This window comes from Mauremys reevesii, linkage group 5, assembly GCF_016161935.1.
Source record: "Mauremys reevesii isolate NIE-2019 linkage group 5, ASM1616193v1, whole genome shotgun sequence".
In the NCBI taxonomy this organism is placed as follows: domain Eukaryota; kingdom Metazoa; phylum Chordata; order Testudines; family Geoemydidae; genus Mauremys; species Mauremys reevesii.
Window position 1 is genome coordinate 87,418,594 of NC_052627.1, and position 22,877 is coordinate 87,441,470.

A 22,877-nucleotide genomic window follows, 5' to 3' on the forward strand; every position below is an offset into this window, starting at 1 on the left:
TCAAGGAGATCAGACCTGACAAAATTAACTGGAATCTCCTCTGTCACCACTGAAGTCTCCAACTCAAGAGTAGCTGCACTAACCTGGGAAGATCTGGCACTCTATTTGGACTCCCCATTACTGAGGCGCTGTTTCTTCATGGGTTCAAGAGACTACTCAAGTAGCACTTTCTTCAGCCATGCCCTTGGGTTGGAGTCTGATAATTAGGGTTACCAGGAGATGACTGGTACTGGGGTGGTATGAGCTTAGTTCTCTCTCTTTTTCCCAGGAATAAACCAGGGACCCCTATTACACCAGGCTTTTGCCCTTCTCTTGAGGACATGCACTCTATGAATGGTCTCACTTGTAGGTATAAATCAGCAGCATCAGCTGCAGCTTCCACAGCTGCTGGGGACTTTTTTGTATTAACTTTTTTGAGATTTCTACACTTTAGGTGGTATGCCCCTGGTGTAATTTAAAACCTTTTTAACACTGACCCCTTAAACAGACCATACAACATAACATCATTTACAGCCATATAATTGAACACTTGTAAAGCTTTACCAGTCAGTTTGGGGAGTAACACAGTCATTCTCCGGTCATCATGGATTTTATGTACCTTGCATATCCTTTCGAAGGTGGTCAAATATTCTTCAATGCTATCAGTCTCCTAGTGACTTGGGCAGAGTTTGTCTCAGCTGGTAATCCTTGGTGCGTAGTACCCATGGGGTAAGGATTCTGTCCTTGCATTTCTAGCTTTTTAAGCTCTGCTCCCTTTCCTTCCCTTATCTTTACGCTTTTGGTGTTCCAGCACCAGTATTCTCTGGTGGGCCTCCTCTTGTGCTGCTTTCTCTGCCTCCTGCTGTTGTTCATATGCCTCCTATTTTTGCTTCTCTGTTACGATCTCCCTTTCCTGGGCTCTCTCTTTTATTTCCAGTTTTCTGATCTCTATCTTGACCAGCACTAACTGCATTGCTGTTTCACTGGAAATTGTGCCAGATTGGTTCCTTAAACCTGCCCCTCTTTTGGGCTCAGGCACTTTTAATAGATTAATAATAAGTTCCTCCTGATACTTGTTATCTTCCAGGAACAAAGCTTTCATCCTTCCATATTTGATCTGTAGCATTTAAGACACATTCTGCAGTTTTGCCAGCTGACGCTTGGTATGTTTAGCATATGTCTCTGATTTATTCATCCCATCTTTTCCTTTGTTCTATTTCTCTTACCCAAAATATACAAATGGAAAATAACAAATCATAATCTTTTACTTTAACTGTTTCCAATTTTCTGACTTTTGAGTTTTTTAGTATTTATTTTATCTGGTATATAAGTGTTTGGAGTGTGATCCTTGGCTAACCAGCAAATGGGGTGTAGATCTTGCCAATTGTGCAACAGTGACACTTCCCAGGGAGTACCCAGGGTTGAGAGGCAGCTCGCTACCACCTGCCCTTAGCGTGAGGAAGCCTTGTCTGTGCTTGCCAAGGGTCAGCTCCCAACTCCATCAGCCACAGACAATGCAAGTACCCCCGCTGTCTCTCTACAGGTTAGTGATAGGCACACCCCAATCCATGCATGTCCCCCTGGACCATCCAACTCCTGTTCCACCCTGGACACCTGCAGTATTCACAGATTTGCTGCTCCCAGAGAAGCAGTGGAGCCCAGATTACTAGCTGCACCTTAGATCATCACTCTACTTAACTGAGGTGATGGTTGCCAGGAGTGCAACCCTAGGAGAGACATGGGAAAAGAAGCTAATGGTTCGAGGGAAGACTTTGGGCTAGTCTACACTTACGTGGTCGGCGGTGGTGGTTTTTTGAGTTCGAGTTGAACTATCGCGTCGATCTAGACCGATAGTTTCGAACTCCGAAGCGCTTAGTTCGACTCGTACTCCACCTCGGCAGCTGGAGTTAGCAGAGTCGACCTTGGAGCCGGGTTCCGTCGCGGCGTCTGGGAGGATTGTAGTTCGAACTAGGGTAGTTCGAATTCAGCTACGCTATTCACGTAGCTGAATTTGCGTACCCTAGTTCGACCCCCATTCTTAGTGTAGACCTGCCCTTAGTGAGTACTGAGAGAACAAGGTTTAAGCTCCAAGGGCTGAGCTCAGAGACTTGCTTGATTTGGGCACGCTCCCTGCTCTGCCACCAACAAGACCCTGCTGAGGAATCTGTGGGTGTGGACTTCCTCACTCATGAGTTGAACATTGTGGCAGGAGGCGCACTCCTTGCTGAGCCTGGCTGATGTACAGGGTGGGTACCCTGGCCTGGGTCCGACAGTGGCCTTAAGGTCTTTTCCATTAGGTGCTTCCTAAGGTGAAGTTCCCGTCCTTCCCAGGTGCAAATGAGGAATGAATGACAGATAGTGCGCCTTGCTATGCTGTGGGCTTCCTTGAGGCAGTACAGACAGCACTGGTGCTCATTGCTGATCGAGAAGTAGCATGGGCAGGAAGCACAGATTTTGAAGCCCCAAGTCCTGGGAATAGTCCAATACCCAAAGCAGGGTAATGGAGGGAGAGGGCCTCCCCAGGTCAGGTAGACTAACTATAAAACACTAAAAACTATCAGATAAAACTCGCCAGGTCAGGTAGACTAACTATAAAACACTAAAAACTATCAGATAAAACTTTAAACTCCAAGACCATGCAGTGGTGAGAAGGAACTAGGGAATGGTTGGTCCACCCCACCCTTTAAGTCCTCGGTCAGAGGCATGAGGTGAGACAGGACGCATGTGTGGACCAATGGACACTGCTTTCAAAACTCTCCAGCTCCGGGTTCATGGAGCATATGTCTACCCACAGTGGAATACATATAGGGACCAGCACTCAAAGAAGAATTTCTAGTGTGAATACATAACTTATTAAATATTATCCATACATAACATTTCAGAATGATTATGATGATCACTGGGCTACTGACTCTTGATAGAGACCTTACATACCACCCATTGGTTAACTTGATATGGACGCATCTGACCCTGGGATCCCTGTAAAATCCTATGCATTCCCTGTGCCCTCCATCAATTGGCACCAAGAGGTTCCTGCTTACAGTTTAAGCCATAAAAAAAAAAAAAAAGTTTATTTTCAGATGTGTTAATTTATTAATAACTTTCAAGAAAGAACTTGGTATTTTGTTTTAAAGAAACACTCAATGACTAAGGAAATAATTTTCATTCATACTAATTGGATACCCCAACTGGGGAATAACTAACATTAAAAATTTTTATAAACTCCTATTAATCAGCTGTAAAGACAGATTAGCAGCTAAAGTTTCAGCAGGGTCACATTTTTTAGTGTTGCCAACTCTCATGATTTTATCATGACTTTCACAATATTTTGATGTTTTTCTTTAAGCCCAACCTGGAGGCAAGTGCTGATGAGAGACTCTCAGCTTTTATTTAGAAAAAAATTAAGTTTCTTGATTTCATGGTTGTGGAGAAAAGCTTGAAAATATTATGTGAGGGCACGCTAAAAGCTCAGAAATCAGTAGAGAAATAACAAGAAAATCTCAGGTTTGCTTACATATGGAGTGTTGTATTTCAGGTATTTTAGTTATTATGTTCAGCCTTTAGGCCTGAACCAGTTGGGTTGGACTTCCTATTACATGAGTTTCCAAAGCTATATTTAATTGGTATAAGGCAACACTAAAGTCTACATTCCTCAAAACAGGTGTTGAGTTCTAAGCATAAAGTGACAAGTAAAATTTCTCATTGCATATGAAAATCTCCTGTTGAAATCAGAGCATCAAATCAGAACCCATTGGATTGCAAATATTTGGGCCCAGATACTGCAAATACTTATGCATGAATGTAACTTCACTCATGTAGGCAGCTGCCATTAAACACAACAGGATTATTTTCATGAATAAGGTTGTACATACGAGTGTTTGCAGGACTGAGACTATTTCCAGCCATACTGAAAACACCCTGCACCCGGCAAAAAGAAAAAAAAACCTTATAATGCTTGGCTGAAGCACTGGTAGATGAATCTTACTGTATCTACTATACGTCTTGCAACAGCAAAGGCTGTTATATTGGGAAAATTACAAGTGAGTACACAAGAAACTAACCTTTAAGAGATGACAAAAATCAAAAGTCTCTCCACATGGTCCATTTAGCTACCACTGTTTGATTTGCAGTTGGTGTGAACTCAGAAAAGGAGGGGAAGTCTTCTACAGAGGAAAAATTAGTATCTTTTTTTAAGACAGCTCCAAAATCCACAAAAGTTAAACGCAGATTTGTCAGAGAGCCTGTTGTTTAAAGATCTTGAAATATTTTGCATAGCCTTATTAAATTATATGTAGGCATAATAAAGTAGTATAAATACTTATGAAAATGATGGCTCTGCAATAATTTGAATGTTTGAAGAGCAGATGAGATGGAGCTATGTTCAGTTTTCTGTCGTCATCTATTACCATGGAAACAGACTTCCCAGCTTCAGTCACTACTCATTTACCAGTGTCTCCTCAAATGCAGTACATGAGAATTGTACAGTGTCACTGCAGTTTTGGATGAATTTGGGACAATAAAACTGAATACTGCAATAAAATAACTGGTGGTTTTCTAAAAAAATAAATTAAAACAAAGGAGGAAAAAGTAATTAAAACAGAAAAGGATTTGATAGAAATTCAATTAACTATTCATGTTTTGTTACCTTCTTCTCTACTTCATGTCCTCTCCCAGGCACACTCAGAGGGTTTAATGAGTCCGGAGTGTCACTTAACTAGAAAATAAGATTAGCACAGCTAGATATTAGAATGTAAAGGATTTAATAAAAATAATTAAAAGATCTAGTGCAATCACAAAGTGAGAGTGAAAAGGCCTATTAGGACTTTTCCTCCATTCCCACTAGCACTACAGGTCTGACATGCACAGTTCTGCTTCCTGGTGTAACATGGCTTTCTCTTCTACACTTTTATAATCTTACAGCTCTCTATAAAGAAGAGTCTGTAGATATCAGACTAGTGAGACCCAACAGGCTACACAGGCTAAATGATAAGAGTTCACATTTATTCTTAAACCTAATTATCTAATGCTAAACACCAAAGCAAAATGTGACCTACCATGATTTCTAGCAGTTCTGAATACATTTTGTCATATTTAGAATCAGTGTTTTTAGCTTGATTGAAGCATGGACCAGAATAAAACAAGAGTCCCATCCTCTCTTATGCAGAAATTATCTACATAGAGGAGTGGAAATACTGCATTTCACCCAGTGCTTCCTGTGAACTCCTTTCCTCTGGAGCCAAATGGGATCCACAGAAAGGCAGGCCCTTTTGACCTTTTAGTTCCATCAGTAAGGGTTCATTAGTGCTGCAAGAGTGGTGCTGTCCAGGGCTCTCCTAAATGCTATCTGCCATCAGAACCCATTTTATGGGAGTGGATTCTAAGCCATGGAAGAGGAACGGCATTAATTCCTGAAGACTACAGGAACTTCATTATTAACCACTTGTACTAGTATAGCACCTAGAGGCCCTAACCAAGAGTGTGCTGTACACACATGCGGTAAGAGACAGTCCCTGTCCCAAAGAGTTTACCATCTAACTAGATAAGGCACCCAAAGGGTAAGAGGAAACCGAGGCAAAATACTTTTCCCAAGGTCGGTAGCTAAGGCAGGAACAGAACCCAGGTCTATTGTATTTTAGTCCAATGCCTTATCCACAGACCAACTTGTTTTGCTTTGGTGGGGAAAATTATTCAGTGAAACTTGACCTTCATCCCCTTCCCAATCCCCCTCCTTGTGCCCTCCAATTCCATGGAGCTGGAGTGGTCCTCAATGGGGCCAAGAGGGAATTAATTGGACACCATGCCATGGAGGCAACATGCCCCTATGCTCTGCCCCCCAAAAGCAATCCCTGGGTGCAAGGTGTTCTCTGCATGGGAAAGTACTGAGGCCCTAAATTTGGTATTACTGTATCATTTATGGGCATTAACTTAACAGTCTTTCTTTTTATAATTGTTCTTATGTTTATGCATTATAGAGCACATTTAAGTGATTCCTTTTAGCTTGGAGCTTGTGAAGCTTTCTGTGATACGAATTATAGCCTATTTGCATCTTTGATATAAAATGACTGGCTTGATTTTTAATCCCACGTTTTTCAGTTCTGACATACTGTATTTTACGTATACTTTGTGATTCTCCTTTTATGACTCATTAGAAGATATTAGTATATATCCTCAAAATTAGCATTTCAAACACATGCCAAATCAAATTGAGAACTGAAGCCATTAATCCAATTTACCTATACAATAATAATGAAAAACTACATGGAATATAAGAAATGCAGCACCAACAATACTTAGCACTTCTAATCTGTAGCTCTCCAAGTGCTGCACAAAGATGCATATGCCTTCTTATTCCTTGTGTACAAATGGAAGCACAAAGAGGATACAAAGGCTTGAACTACACTAGAAAATTAGCTCGGCGTAACTACACCACTCCAGGTGTGAAAAATCCAAAAGATTTTTATATCAAGTGCTGTAAAGCTTCCAGTGAGTAGATGGACTTGTTAAATAGTGTAAAAAACAAACAAACAAAAACAGATAAAAAGATGCGAGTTCTTTGGAAATCCTTTCCCAGGCAGAGTTTGCACTATATGATTCAGTATCTGTACTGAAGGTGAACAGGGAGTGCAGAATGAAGGAGAAAAGGAAAAGCAGCAAATGTTGAGGAATTTGGTAGAGCCTGGTTCTGGGCATGTGCACATTTGGGGGAGTGTAGTATGGCTTCTCCTCCAAATGGCTCTGTGCAGGGGCATGGCAACAACTGAAAGCTCGTGAAATGTGGTAGCAAGCCAACCAGTGGTAGAGTATGAGTACCCACTGCAGCTCTGGCACCTGAGAAGCCTTGGGAAGAATTCTGGCTGAACCAACCCAAATTCCTCCTCAGGTTGCAACATAGTTTCTCTGAACTTCCCTCCAGCAACGGCTGTGACTTAGAAACACAATCTGGCCCTCAAGCTTTAGTCAAACATCCTACTGCAAGGGTAGGGATGTAGGATGGGAGGTGGACAGCCAAATCTTCTGCAGGGAACCCATGGGTCAGATAGGAAAATATTGAGAGACACACAAACCCTACCTCCTGTGCAGACCCAGAGGGTACAAATACAGTGGAAACAATACATTTCTGCTGCACAGGAGAGCCGAGAATCTGAGATCTCAATTAAGGGGGACTCCAGAATGCACTTCAGAGTGCAGAGCTTAACTCCACAATAGTGTGGGGGGTTGGGGGAGGGCTTTGTGGACAGATTGGGGCTCTACATCCCACTGTGAATTAGTGGGAAGAGATTCCATGTTCCTCAGCTACACACTGCACAAAGCTCCTTTGCTAGGGCATCGTGCAAGGGATCGAAATGTCACTCAGTGTGCTCGAGTTGACAGAGAAAGGTGCTGGTTCATTTGGAAGTGCTACTCTTTGTTGAGGATTTGTGTAGTGAAGGAGGGGTGCAGTATTTGCCATTTTCTCCATTAATAGCATCTTTTTTTTTAATGGATAGATAAAGTACTTTCCAAATACACAGGGAAATTATGTCCCTGCTCTCAGGAATTTACAGTTTTAAATATACAGAAAAAACACAACTGATAAATGCTCAGGTGGGAACAGATGCTTTCCTTCTGCCCGGGGGGTATGTCTACACAGCAGCTGGGAGCCTGCTTCCCAGTGTAGATATTGTCTCTAGTATGCTAAGAATAGCAGCATGGCTGCAGAAACAAAGGTGGTAGCTCAGGAGTGCGGGAGAGGGTATGGGATGCTGGCTCCAGATGGGGGCTCAGGGCTGGGGCAGGATGGGGTTTGGTATGCAGGATCTTGGAGGTCGCTGGAGCAGGGGGTTGGGGTGTGGGAGGGGATTTGGGGTGCAGGCTCTGGAAGGGGGCTGGGGTGTGGGAGGGAGTTCAGGGTGCTGTCTCTGGGAGGGAGTTTGGGTGCGGGCTCCTGCCGGGCGGTGCTTACCTCGGGTGACTCCCAGTTCCCTGCCTGCCCTGGGCCTACGCCACTCCTGGAAGCGGCCAGTACATCTCTGTGGCCCCAGGAGTGGGCCCGTGGCTCAGTGCACTGCCCCTCCCTGCAGGCATCGCCCACGCAGCTCTCCGTTCCTGGCCAATGGGTGCCAAGGGGGCAGTGCCTGCAAGTAGGAGCAGCACATGCAGACATGCCCCCCAGGGGTTGCAGGGATCACTTCTGGAAGCAGTGCAGGGCCAGGGCAGGCAGGGAGTCTACCTTAGCCCCGCGGCGCTGCCGGACTTTTAGCGGACGGAGATTGTGATCAACTGTCAGAGGCTCCAGGATCGACCAGTCGATCACGATCTAGAGATGCTATGTTGGCCACCTGCTCTGTGGGAAGTCAGCCTTTAGAATAGTTAACATCACGGCCTCCTTCCCACCCAGAACACCAAGTACATCACCCCCAGTGCATATACTTGTCATTAGTCTAGGGCGCAGAATTTGAAAGAGCCTACTAAATCTGTGTGACCATACATAAAAAGCCTGCTGCTCTGGCTTACTGGACATTGCATGCGTCTGACGAAGTGGGTATTCACCCATGAAAGCTTATGCTCCAATATGTCCGTTAGTCTATAAGGTACCACATGACTCTTTGTCACTTTTTACAGATCTAGACTAACACGGCTACCCCTTTGAGTGTGATGTAGTGAATATGTGCATTTAAAATGCTTACTTTATTATCACTGTCCGAGAGCACTGTGTCCTGTTGAGTCTCAATCTCCATTGGGCTACTGGGTAATAAGTCCTCTTCTAAACTAGCATTTGCCTCCTCCATTGTCCTCTCAGAAATTGTCATTTGTGGTGTTTGTCCAAATTTAATAGTCTTGGACAACTGTTGCTGAAAAACAAGAAAAAAATGTATTTATGTCACGAATGAAATAAGCCGACTCTACTGCACATGCTCTCTCCCCCCATAGAATCTGCATAGTCTGCAAACAATTTGAAATACACAGGCTGATTACCAGGGCTAAAAAGTAAACTAACTCCAGATTCAATAGCTACCACAACAAGGCAGAGAAAAGGAAGCATAATTATCAGTAGTAACTCTTGTCCTCCTCAATCAAGAGTTAACAAAGACTCTTGCTGTTTTATTACGGCTTTCATAATACTAGTGTTTTCTGGACACATCAAAATCAAGCTTTCATTAAAACAAAAACAAAAACAAAACGGTATATTACTAGGCTTTATGGTTGTGAGAAAAATCTTGAATTCATGACCCAAGTGCATCCTCAAAGGTCACAAACTAGAAGGCCATAAAAAGAACCCTACATTTATTATTTTTTTAAAAATATCACAATTATGGGGGGCAAACCAGATATGATTTTTAAATGTTTGAGGATTAGCAATACTGCACATTAAAGGAACCTGATTTCAGAGAATGCAGGGCATCTAGCCTTTGAAAAATCAGGCCCCTTTAAGTTGAGCTCCCAAAAATTCAGTTACCAAAGTCATTAGTAACTTCTGCAAATCTTGACCAGATGTATTCCCACTGCAGATCCCCTTCTGCCATGCCACAAGGCTATTGGTGTACAAGAGAGCACAGAAATCCCACAGTGAGGGTCTGCAGAGGGTGATGTCATGAAGGAGAACTATAATACATACTGGTAGGTCAACAGAAAATGTGAGTTTTGTAGCTTTTCCATCATTCAACTTTTCCTTTTCCGTTTCCCTATTTTCTTTTCATTTAACCTTGTTTCTTGTCCAGAGATGATTTAAAATCTTCTCTCTGAAATACTATAAATAAAAACAACGAGGAGTCTGGTGGCATCTTAGAGAATAACAGATTTATTTGGGCATAAGTTTTTGTGGGTAAAAAACCCACTTCTTCAGATGCATGGAATGAAAATTACAGATACAGGAAGATTGAAGTGTTCTCCTACTGGCTTTTGTATGTTACCATTCCTGATGTCCAATTTGTGTCCATTTATTCTTTTATAGGGAAAAATAAATAAATGGACACAAATCAGACATCAGGAATGGTAACATTCAAAAGCCAGTAGGAGAACACTTCAATCTCGCTGGACATTCTATAACAGATTTAAAAGTAGCCATACCTGAACAAAAAAGCTTCAGAAACAGACTTCAAAGAGAAACTTCAGAACTTAAATTCATTTGCAAATTTAACACCATTAATTTGGGCTTGAATAGGGACTGGGAGTGGCTGGCTCATTACAAAAGCAGCTTTGCCTCTCCTGGAATTGACACCTCATCTGTTATTGGGAGTGGACTACATCCACCCTGATTGAACTGGCCCTGTCAGCACTGGTTCTCCACTTGTTAGGTAACTCCCTTCTCTTCATGTTTCAGTATAATAATGCCTGCATCTGTAACTTTCACTCCATGCATCTAAAGAAGTGGGGGGCGGGGTTTACTCATGAAAGCTTTCGTGTCCAAATAAATTTGTTAGTCTTTAAGGTGCCACCGGACTCCTTGTTGTTTTTCTGGATACATACTAACACGGCTACCCCCTGATACTATAAATAAAGTAATCTTGAATTGCACCAAAGATAAAGTTAACAAAACAAGGAGCATTTTATGGCTGTCTAGAGACAGAGCCTCTGCCTGGTGCTTTTCGGCAGTAATGACTTCAGCTTACACAGAGATCACAGAATAAGATCCTCCTTTAATGTACAGAAATTAATTTCTGTTATGTATGCCTAAAAGAATCAAATGTTTGAAAGAGAACATATTTTTAGCATGAGGTTTAGAAGAAGTAATGAATAGGAAAGAGGACGCTTTAGTATTTGATTTTCTTTCTGAATATTTACAGGAACCACACCTAGTGAAAAGAGAGAAGACTATGTGGTAATTTTCTTACTGTCTTTCAAGGACAGGAAATTCTCCAAAGAGGGTCTCCCTATCACTGTGAAAATCTCCACAAAGGAATGTTTATAGCAGGGATTCAAGTGAGTAACTTCCCTTCATGTGAATGTCAATTACAAGCACAGACCTCTGCACTGAATTTACCTCTCTGAATTTATGAAAGACACAATATAGGTTACAGTAGCAATCATATAAACCAAAGAGATGATTTCAACTCTGAATCAATAGCATGGTTTAGGTGAGAACTTGGCACGGAAACACAGTTTTTGAGAGGAGTGGTAAACCTCAAAGTATTTCAGGTCAATCTCAGTTCACATGACCATCCAGAAGTTTGCATTCTTTTTTAAATCTTAGCCAGATTAACTGAAGCCATTAATGTCCCATAGTGCCAAACCAATTGGTGGAGGGAAAGGGGGTGTAGAAAGAGAGAATTTCTCTATCACCAGGTTGATGAACTAGGATTGATGTTCCTCTACCTCCTCACTCAGGTATGCACAGGTATTGCTGCTCATCTGCATCCTGATAGTGGATGATCAAACATAATTTATGTGGTTAAATGGACCAAGTTAATGGCAGAAAGTCACACCTGCTTAGATACCCAGAAGGAAATTTGGTCCCACTGAAGTCAATAGAAAAACTCCTTTTAAGAAGAGTCATTTGATGCCAGTCTTTTCAGACTTTTCCTTTTCTAGGTCTGCATTCTACCTTGGATTTACACACCTTCACTGAAATAAACAGGAATTCCACATGCAGAACAAAACGGCCCTGTAAGGGTATGATCCAGTACATTACTGAGTGCCCTAAACTCTCACTGATTTTAGTAGAAACTGAATCAGAACCTAAATATTCATTCAGTAATTTCTTTCTTAAATTAAAAATGAACCCTTAATTTAGGGCCAGACTTCAATACCCTTACAACAGATAGTCGTCTTGCTCTGAGTAGCCCCATTGGAGCCAGTGGGACGACTCTCAGAGTGAGGTATTCAATGTGAGTAAGGGTATCAGAATCTGGCTCTCAGTGAGAAAATATGCCAGCTGTCTCTCTGGCTCTATTGCTTACAAAATGTGCCTGTTTATATACAAATTCCAGTGCTGAGGAATAGAGGGATGGATGGGGTGCCTTGTAATGCACATATTATGACATTTCACATGTACAAACTGTGCTGTGAACACTGGAAGATGCCTATGAATAGAGCTATTGTAGAGAATGGTATGTGCAATAAAAGAGAAACTGTATCTTATTTGTTCAGATTGAAGAATTGTATTGTAATCTGGAATGTTTGAGAACTGTGCTGTAAAAAAATGCCTATCCATATGTATGAGGTTTTTTTAAAATTATTTTATCGAGATTCCCAAGAGGTAGAACATTTATGCTTTGTGGTTCATATGTAGTTTTCAAAATTACTCCCAAGATTAAAGATTTATTCACTCAGATGTATAAGAATTAGTTTGAAGGCTAAAAATCTACAAAAGCCCACATTTCTGTATGGAGCTGGCTTCCTCAGGGCACAGAACACTCTTTTCTGTAGTTACTCCTAGCATTTTTAAATACATTTATTGTAACTGAATAAACTCCATTAAAAACTTTCCACTGGCCAATTTTCTTTCAACGTTTTAATCTCCAAGAGCTGATGTTGAGTGCGAAATGTCAAAATCCCAAACAGCTCATTATTACTTTGTCATCTGAAAGTGAGATGCAGACAAGGAAAAGATTATGTTCCCTTTACTAGTTTATGATATTTTCCTGTTGAACCAAGAATCTGAAAGGCTGTATATATAATAGTCCCCTGAGATATGTTTAGAATTATTCAAAATTTCCTGTATCACTATCAGAGGGGTAGCCGTGTTAGTCTGGTTCTGTAGAAGCAGCAAAGAATCCTGTGGCACCTTATAGACTAACAGACGTTTTGTAGCATGAGCTTTCGTGCAAGCATCCGAAGAAGTGGGTATTCACCCACGAAAGCTCATGCTACAAAACGTCTGTTAGTCTATAAGGTGCCACAGGATTCTTTGCTGCTGTATCACTATGTTTTCTGGCCACCTAATTCTAAAAGCTACCTGCCATTTGTAAGTATCATCATGCATTGCTTTTGATGTCTATTCTTTTCTCAATGCAACAATGTATTTTGAATTAACATTAAGAGATGCATGCCTCTCCTGGCTGGTGAAAGCCAGTGAAGAAAAACTATACCCTCTATTAATGGGAATTGTTAATGCTTCCTTCTGAGAAGCACACCTATCAACTCCTTGAAACATGAAAAAGTCCAAAAGAAGCCAGTTACTTGACCCTGAAGAACTTTCCAGCTACTATCTTGTCTGGTATCTCATTTTGGCATCTCAAGTGGGCACAGTTTGGTTTGTGAGCAGAAGTTAGAGGAATACAATTAATTCCCCCCCAACCTCCAATTCAACCCCTGTGAGTGGGCAGTTACACAGCACCGCCAAGCTCTCAAAGTCCTGCCCCAACATGTCCTGTGCCCACTGTAAAAACAGATGAATTTTGAAAGGTAGCTCTTCTTCAGCTCTTCCAAAGTCCAATTAGGAATATGGAGAGAATCTTTCAAGTATATTACAGACCACAAAATTAATGAGTGCATTAATGGGATGGGAATCACGGAAGGCAGCCATGAAAGGAGGGCTGGTAAGTAATTTCTTAACAGCCGGGTATGGTTTTATTTAAGAAGGAAGCTCTTTACATATTCATTTATTTTGAAGAACTGAATGCATCTGAAATGTAGGTGGACTCGCAAAAGAGCGGTGGCAAGGTTCCTCAAGAGCCTTGCTTTGTATGCATTTAGAACCCCATGGACAAAAATGGAAGGCAAATGAAAAGTAAGACCTTTGGGGATTGACTATTTCTATATCCTGCAAAAAGTCTAATGCATTTGAAAAACAATGGGAAAGTATACAAACAAACTGAATCAAGAAACCAATGGACATGAGTTAAGTGACTAAAAGGTAAGGACTAACTAAAATTAATGGGGAAATATATGAGGGCAAAAGAGAAAAAATATTTAAACGACGACAAAAAACACAAAGGAAATGTTTGAGTTGTATTCCATTCTCCTCTTCTGAGTGTTGTTTACTTAGGCCCTGACTCCGCAGGCTGGTCCAGGGGGGGTCAACACATACATCCACATGGAGTCCCGTCCCCCCTGTACACTTTCATGGAGCACCACATGGGTGCAGGGTGCACATATTTACTTACAGGATTGGGGCCAGAGGTTGTAAAGGCAGATCCCCAGCTGATGTAAATTATCATAGCTCCACTGCAGCTATGCCAATTTACAGCAGCTGAGGATCTGCCCCTAAGTTCTTCAGGGAAGCGACCAGTCTTCTTACAAGCATAGCATGCTATGGCACATGAGGAAAACATTTTTTTTTTGAACATTTACACCTGCATAGTCACGTGCTTGTTCCTTCTTACCTGAAGGGTTTTGACTTTGCCTAGGATTTTGTCCTGTGACATTGCTTGGACTGCCTGCTCACTCTCTGCTTGCCCATCAGGTATAAAAATACTGTCATGGGAAAAGGCTCGAGTGCCCATAGTATAGTTGGAGGACCTGAAATGCAATTCATATACACAGTACTTAATTTTATAAAGATACCCCAAATGATTCCTGCAGTTCATTCTTACAGTAACTCCCCTGGCCTATATCCTTTTCTCTGTTCTCTTCTACCTAGATATTTATTCTATCCTCATCACTGTAGTATCTGAGTGCCCTGCAGTAGTGCATTAAGCAACATGTCTGACATCTGTCACATATGGTTCATTTTCTCTCACCCACTGGCCAGAGGGAGAACTGTAGGCCGAATAGAGTGGTTGTTTTGGTAGGATTTTATTGATTTGATTTTTTAAACACACACATTCTATATCGTATATTAAATGCTACTTAATGATATTTCTTTGTGTATTGAACATTGTCACATGAACCATTTGGTCAAGAGGAAAAGACCAAGAAATAAAACTGGGACTTTTTGCCTCATGTGTACACACTGACCCTAAAAGAAAGAAATTAACTTTATCAGAAGTGATTAGTAATATTTTGTAAAGCACAAGCAGTTTTAATTGAAAGGAAAAATAATTCATACTTGAAATTCTTCCTGCCCTAGTCTGAAATGGGGTGGTCCATGAGATAAATTTTTGAACACAAGTAGCTTTTGTTTCCAAAGAAACCTGTTGAAATTGGAGACAGGCCATATGCGCATAATAAAAACTCTAACCTTATGAAACTCACCTGGTTTTATTACATTTATCAAAAAGTTTCCAGGTTTCTCCACAAAGTCTGGGTATAGTATTAATTTAGAATTTCACATAAAACCACACAAAGCCTGCAGGGTTTTTTTTTTTGTTTTGTTTTTTTTTGTTTTGTTTTTTTGGGCAAGGGTGAGGTTAAATGCAAAATGAGGTGAACCATGGTGGTGTCAATTGAGTTTTACTTTGAGTTTTTCATTTGCCTGAACCAGAAACTTGAAGCAAAATTTAGGGGAAGTGAACCCACCCATAGCATAACCAAAGCCAATCTTCATGCAAAACTGCCAACTTGTCCCCAACTCTGGCTGCTGGATTATTTATTTAACTGAGTGAGCTCATTGACCAGTTATGAAAATAAGATTTCATTGACATTGCAAACTCCAAATTCTATCTCAAGACAGGATCCAGGAATGGAGGAGTAAGGTGGATTGTTACACGATGAAGAGAGAGAGAGAGAGAGAGAGAGAGAGAGAGATCGATCTAGTGATTTCAACAGGGAACTAGAAATTAGGTAGTCCTTAATGCTAATCCTGGTTCTGATGAGGATTGCTTCTGTGATCTCAGTTTTTTTCATCTGTAAACTTGGGATAATACAGGAATGTTGAGAAGTTAAATTAATGTTCATGAAAACCCCTGAATGTGAACATTGCTATAAAGGTACACCCTACATTTTATGATGATGATGGATGTGAACTGTGATAGAGAACATTGTGCCAATTTCTTATTTTCCTCTGACTGCTCTGTGGCTGCGGTGTACCAAAGAGCATATTTAAAAAGTCTGCCTTCGTGTAGTAACTTGGCAACTAAAATTGTATACAGTGAGAAAAGTTAGCCTCACACGAAGAAATCACTTACTGTAACACAGACAGAGGAAGCCAATGCACTCTACTTGCCTACTTCTAAAGAATTGCATTGCTGAAGTCAATTATCTGAATGGCCAGAAGCCTCTTACATATCAGCACCAATGTAGGATTGCTTTGATACAAAAGATGATAACCATCACTTGCTAAGTCACCAAATGCCTGTAGTAGAGGGTAGCAGCTCTATACAATTCCACGCTACATGGATTAGTAATACATATGGAAGACTCTCTTATGTCACTGCTAAATACCACAGAAACATGTGGATTTACATAGAGATGGTATCCAAGGGAATATCATGTTGCTAATAAGTTAACTCTGTCTCCTCAATCCACAAGAAAGGGGATTAACAAAAAAAAGTGTCCTTTTGCTTCTTTACAATGCATAAAGAAAATGTGATTTTTTAAAGAAGTTTTTTTTTTAATATTAGAAATTCATACCATGACTAGCTTGGAATATTTTATGGCAAGTGGAAAACTAGTAAAATAAAGATATCACAAGAACCAAGTGTGCAAAAATAGCCTGACTGTTTAAAACTTCAAAAAGGAATTGACATTTTGGAAAAAAAGATGTTTTTGTTAAAATATCCAATCATCCTGTTCCTTCGAATTAAGATGTGAAGGCAAAAAAATATGCATATTTTGAAAACTTCAACAAGTCTTCCAGGAAAACCAGGGAAAACCAGAATTGACAGTCCTGGTGTTTCTAGAGTAAAACACAAATAAAAACCCTTTACATTATACAATATAAAATATTAAATGAGCTATTCCCACCTCCCTCCCCCCATGCTTTGTTTTTAAGTTTTCAAAATAGTCATATTCAGCTGTTGAGAAAGTTTGCTGGGAATGTATTTAATGTAGCCTAATATCATTGCTTAACTCCATGGGCACAATCCTTATATTTTAAAAATTAAAATAAAGATTTACTAATAGCCAATTACCACCACATTTTCTGTTTCTATCAGATGTTATATTAAAATTTCTTACAGGCAAAGTGCAAAGGGGTTTAAAATATATACATATATACACAGATTATTTTAAAACCCAATAAATCATTAATAAAGCTTTTTGGGGGTGCGGGGGAGCCCAACTCATTAAACTGTTTCCCCCCATGTAGACAAATCAAAACTGAAGCAACTCATATTTTTATTAAAAATTAATATTTGAACAGCACATTGCATTTGAAATAATCAAATGTAGAGCAGTTCAATATTTCATAACACTTTCACCCAGGAAACAAATACAACAGTTCATTTATGCTATGCACCTATTATAGATAAAATAATTCCATGGCCTTTCCCTGTTTACCTAATAAAGGTACATGCATGCCTGTTTAGGAATCTGTAGCAGAGACTCTATTAAAAAAATCTTTTTAAAAAACAAATCCAACCCTTCTTTGAATGTCTGATATTGCATCATTAAGGAACAAGAGAGTGCTTCCCTAGAGAGCCTCAGGAAACTAGCACCTGGTGTCTTTCTGCAGACCACCACCAAATGGTCCATGGACCACAATTTGAGAACCTCTGCTCTAGAAAAAGTCTGGACCCAGTTGGGCCAACTTCTGAAGCCATGTGACACAAAATGTTTTTGATATGAAACCCAGAGAAATTTGGTAGTGTTGACTGAATTTCCCCTCTGACTAATTTGGACTTGTTTGAACTGGAAACACAGGGAGGCAGTTTATGGGCTCACACAATCCATAACCAAAGAAACTGTGCACGTTGAAACATTACAAACAGAAACCACCATCCTTTTCACAAATCTAACATGAAGCAGCTAAGGGGAACGTGTGTGTACAGCACTGCTCAAAGCAGGGCTAAGGGGCATTTTCATTTAGTATTTACTCTTGTCAATTGAGATGAGTGCTGGATTAAGGACACATCACCCCACTCATATACTGTGCTTTAAGGGCCCACCCCCACCCATGTTTTTCTAGTAGCTGCATTATTCAGTGACCATTGACTTTGTTTCTCAGCCACCCACCGTGGACATGCACTGTCTCCTCCATTTTCTTTTTCATCAGCATTCTCTCCCCAGAGAGAAGTTTTTAGACTCCACATTTTTAGTTAAACCAGGTCACGTTTATTCCCAATCCATCCCTGTTCATTTTAAGGATATTCACACAGCAAATTAAAAGTTAATGGTAACATTTCAAGCACTAAAAGGGTGTGAAGAATTGTTTTCAGAATCAGGATTTGTATACGTCCTTGCTTTACCTGCGATAACAATTAAGCAATATTGATTTCTCAGTTACAGCTGTGCAAATCCATCAGCCTTCTATACATTTGTACAAGTTTAATTTAGGGCTTTACTTGAAGACAATGCATTGATCTTTTTGGGAGCATGCAAAATCATCAATTACAGATGCAGACACATGAGAAGGGAAGAGCCCAATCTGATTCTCAGAGTGCAGGTTGAATTTGAAGGGCTGTTGCTTAGATTTTATTTTATTTTATTTTTTAATTTGTAAGCTGAACAAGCTCCAAACTACTGGAACACAATACAACATGGAGCCCCAAAATGCCATTTCTGTAGAGCCACTTTTCATGCCTGAACTGCAGTTTAAGCATGGTTTAAGTACCGTTTGTCTGGCCCTGGGACCAACCATGGTATGGTTAAAAACTGTGTTCTGGCCTAAATTTCTACTTGGGTAGAACATCTTTATACATTAGTATAACCTGTTTTTTCCATAAATGAACGTAAACTGTGCCTAAGGTTGTTTGAACTGTACAGAAAGGGCCTATGATTTACTCACTTTCAGCTTACAGTGCTTTTCAAAGCCTTCCAACTGCAAGTTCAATAGATCATATTATAAAAGTTCTTCTTTCATGTCTTATTCCTATAATGTTCTTTCTTCAGAAAGACTAGATTTTTAAAGATGTGGCATAAGAGGTATAATTGTGTTTCATTCACTATCACTACTAGTCTTGTCTATGAAGATTTGCTCAATAGTCATTGTACAAAAAACCAAAACAAAAAAAAACAACCCAAAAACAAAACAAAAAAACCACCCAACCCTCCTCTCAACATGCTTCTATAGACTACATTTCAGAAACCCTCCTTCCCCTCAACTAAAAGGCATGCCAGAATGGCTTTCTATAGTTGAATCTGTGGCTTTGACAATCCTGACCACATTTAGAGGCATCAATCTGTTCCATACTTTAATACTGCCTCCAGAAAACTTGGGTCAGCTATAGCAGCAATTTATTAACACTTCAGTTGGTAATATTGAGTTGATGACACTTCAGAGCCTGTTTGTACTGAAAATAATAGACTCATGACTAACTCATTTGTAGAAAACTGACTGGATTAACTTAATTATGAATGTGCTGTAGTAAAATACAAAGCACTTTTAGAGAATTCTTAAAACAAGTTGTCTTCAAAGATCAGTAGTGGCATGGAATACCATTTCATTTTCACTTACAGTAGGTAGCTTTTCAAAGTCAGTTTTCTAGTGATCAAAACAAAGTTAACTTTCACTCTCTCTCTTGTTTGGGTTTTCACTGCCAGACCACTCCCTGTCTCCTCAGAGCTCTGAAAATATAATGCAATTATTTTCCTTTGGTGACTAAGGGGAATGTTGAGTTTTTTTGTAAAACTAAACACATATATTTCAGCTTCTATTTCTTATGGTTGTTAAAATATAATTTTCACAAGAAAGAAAAACTTGAAAGGAAAAAGAAGAGATTTTTTAATGGTTGCTGACACAGCCCACTTTCAGCTCTCAACTGTTGAGAGAGCTGGATGGAATTTAAAAACATTCAATTAGTCTAATACTTTACAAAATGATTTTTAAAAAACACATAGTGGTAACAAAGTGAAAGGTAAAATAAGGTGAAACATATTTGGTATAGTGTAACTAGAGATGGATCAAGTGGGTGGTGCTTGAATCTGGATTAGGTTTAAACTAGGATTTTGATGTTAGAGTCCAAACTGACACCAAGGTTTGGGTTCAATAGTGCAGAAATCTTGCAAGATTTTAGCCATCTTGAATAGTGGAAAGAATGTAGGATCAGATGTTATAATGAGATTTCTGCAATATTTAGCTACATTTGACTTAGATTTGGAAGTCACCACCACACAAATCTACAGAAATAAGGCTGCTAATTCTGTTAGAGATCTGATGGGAAAACAGAAAATAATTCAGTTAACACAAAGCAGTGGCTTCAACAGAAGTCTATTGTCATTATGGTCCCTAAAAGTAGAAAAGGGCCATGGAGTAAGGTAGAACATTAAATTACTGTACTAGACTTTCACTTCAGGAAATCTGAATTCAAATTCTCTAACAGCTAGTCTCTCATTTGTATACATCGTAGTATGGGATGCTTGCAAGCAATCTTTTCTGGATAGAGGCCCATTACTAGAAATTCAAGTGTGTTGCAAGAGAAATCAGGATTAAGGGATGAAGTGCACTCCCCTCCAGAGGGCCAGCACGTTAGGTCTCACTTAAGCCCTTAAAACTAATGGGCCAGTTACAGGACAAATGTCTGTGCTGTGATCACCTCTCTTAAGAAGTCTGCCCCTCAGCAGTGGCTGGGGAGCCCCTGAGCTATTTATTGCATCATTTTCAGAAGCACTAATGAACTTAAAGTTTAGCTCTTCAGTACCCACATTTAGAGAAAATAAATGTAACTGACAGTTAGGAGGAAAAAACACAACCCTACATTTGTTACAATCGTTAAAAAAAACAAAAACAAACAAACAAACAAAAACAGGAAACTGATTTTTCTGTATTATTTCTACATTTTTGAGACACCGTGTCCAGGTTGGGCTGTGACATTTGCTGAATGACGTATGTGGCCTGATCAATCCCAAAAGGGAAAGACGATCAGTTGAAGCGTACAACACAAATATATTAAGAAAGACTAGTTACACCTTTATAGCCTTTTCCCCATCATCTTATGCAGTGCAGGTATTTGAGCTTTAGTTCTAAATTATGGTCAAATAGGGAATATTACACACATTGCAATAGCTGCTGGTCAGAAAAGTGTTTTGATAACATGTTATTTCATTGCGCTCACAGACCCATAAATGTGTCCATGCAAGCTGAACAGGCAGAGGGGAAATGTTTACTATGTTATTTGAAGCAATCACATTTAATAATGTAAACTTAGGGCCCAGTTCTGCTCTCAGTTCCATGGATGCATCTGCCACTGCCTTCAAACCTAGTATGCGCCTGTGTATCTGAGGGCAGAACTAATCCCAGAGACGCTAACCCTGCAAAGCAATCTGCATGGACAAGTCCTTATACCTGTAGAGACCTACTGATGTCAGTGGATTACTTTGCAATATCTAAGTTGGTATTTCTTTCATTTTGGATGAATTCCTTCAGTCCTTGCTCAGGCAAAGCTCTTATTTGGTGTTAATTGGAATTCTGCCTGCATAAGGGACACAGAAAGGGGTATCAGGTGAATGGCAGATCATACAGCAGGTCAACAACCCTCCAAACCCCAACATTTTCAATGCAAATTTTCATCAAAATCAAATTTAACTTTTTTTGGTCAAAAATGTGAAATGTGGAACATTTCAACTAGGTCTAGTAGAGCCCAGCACCTTGGTGTAAGAAGAGAAATATCAGGTAGATCCAATATTAGAAGAGGAGAAGATGCGAAAGGGAGGCTTTGAGAATGACTGGAAAGGCAGCACCTGGTGTATGGGGACGGGTGGGGGAAATGGCAGAATCCATTACAGGAGAGGGCAGGATCAGAGGCAGAGACAGACAGACAGACAGGCTATGGTGCTACAGAATGAGCCACCTCTTGGAATCAAGTATTTGCTGTTAAAAGTACCAGACTGAGAGCATTAGATGTAATTTGGGGATAGTAAGTGGTAAAAAGCTATAGTGCATGTATCTGAGAATAAAGCCTGTGTAGGACTGCCACTAAACTAGGTTTGTTAAATAATGGGAGAATATAAATAAGAAGGACAGATGGCCTGTGGAAGGTGTTTTGTGAATGAGAGAACAATGCAAATGCTGAGCTTAGTAACATAAAGAGATCTCTGTCTCTGTCAAGATATTGCAAACCATACGGGATAGATTTTCTCTTGTAGCTGAATGCCACTCAGTACGCGGGACAGGGAAAGCCATTAAGGAGATGGCTGTACCTCCCTAATCTTGCAGTGCCCAGCCTCAGTGTCAGTTAGAGCCGTTGAGGAGCTGCTCTAATTTATACCACTGAATAAGGTCCCTCAGTAACCCCATGGCAGTAGAGAATCAGACACAGCTCTGCTCTGCTGTGTCCTTTCTGACCCCCAGCCTGCCCTTGCATATCCCTTTCACCCTCCTAATATGCCTCCTTCACGTGAGGAGGGCAAGGTGCTGATGCAGGATGCAGCTAAGTCTTTGTGCCCACTGGGAGTTCCCTGGTGAAAGGGGATTTCTCTGCTGGTGCATCAAAGAATCCTGCCCAATGTTTGGGCTGCTGCCTGTTACAGAATTCCTCTATTAATCCACAGTTCAGAAACTATGCCAATTTCACCAGCTGAGAGTCTTTGTTTTAATTTTCATGGGAATGTTCTAAATCCTATTTCATAATAATGATGACAGCATAAATTACTTAGGATACTGTATAATGCTGAAGAAATGGAAGGGCAGGTAGAAACACTGTCTCTAGCACTACAAGGCACAGCAGGGAAATACAGACCAGTCTTCTCAGACATTGCACTCCCCAAGCAGCAGGAGAATATGATTTTGCCTGACTGGTCACCAGTACAAATTATTTGTTTATTAACTGTTTTTATAGGGACCAGGATTAGTGATTAGGCTGAATAGCGAACTCAGTTCTTTTGGTCTGCAAGGGTTTGTTGCAAGGGTTTTGCTTTGTGGGAGTTCGCACCTGCGTTTTGTTTGGAATATTATGTTTGAATGAACCCAAAATCCCAAAGCAAAGCTATTTGTCTAGGTTTTTACACTGAACATCAGACACCTGAGAAGTTTTTATTTTTTATATTTTAAAGTTTCTCTCTCC

General features: G+C 40.3%; 2 protein-coding genes across 9 annotated transcripts in view; one reads left to right on the top strand and one right to left on the bottom strand.

Annotated features, from left to right (window-relative positions):
* Positions 1-12,281, top strand: part of AASDH (aminoadipate-semialdehyde dehydrogenase) — a 96,379-nt gene extending 84,098 nt beyond the window's left edge. Inside the window, exon 18 of one of the 2 annotated variants that reach the window (XM_039539510.1) lies at positions 10,743-12,281. In XM_039539510.1, coding sequence (XP_039395444.1) covers positions 10,743-10,867 — 125 coding nt within the window. In that variant the 3' untranslated portion in view covers positions 10,868-12,281. Of the gene's footprint in view, positions 1-9,467; positions 9,577-10,742 lie in introns of those variants that run through there. The other variant, XM_039539516.1, reaches the window with a different exon arrangement.
* Positions 1-22,877, bottom strand: part of CRACD (capping protein inhibiting regulator of actin dynamics) — a 224,358-nt gene that overhangs the window by 37,423 nt on the left and 164,058 nt on the right. For 5 of the 7 annotated variants that reach the window (XM_039539500.1, XM_039539498.1, XM_039539501.1 and 2 more), the window contains 3 exons: positions 14,223-14,358; positions 8,646-8,810; positions 4,625-4,693 (listed from right to left, as the gene is read on the bottom strand). In XM_039539500.1, the coding sequence (XP_039395434.1) occupies positions 4,625-4,693; positions 8,646-8,810; positions 14,223-14,358 (370 nt within the window). Of the gene's footprint in view, positions 1-4,624; positions 4,694-8,645; positions 8,811-14,222; positions 14,359-19,333; positions 19,444-21,160; positions 21,288-22,877 lie in introns of all 7 variants that reach the window. The other 2 variants (XM_039539503.1, XM_039539504.1) reach the window with 2 other exon arrangements.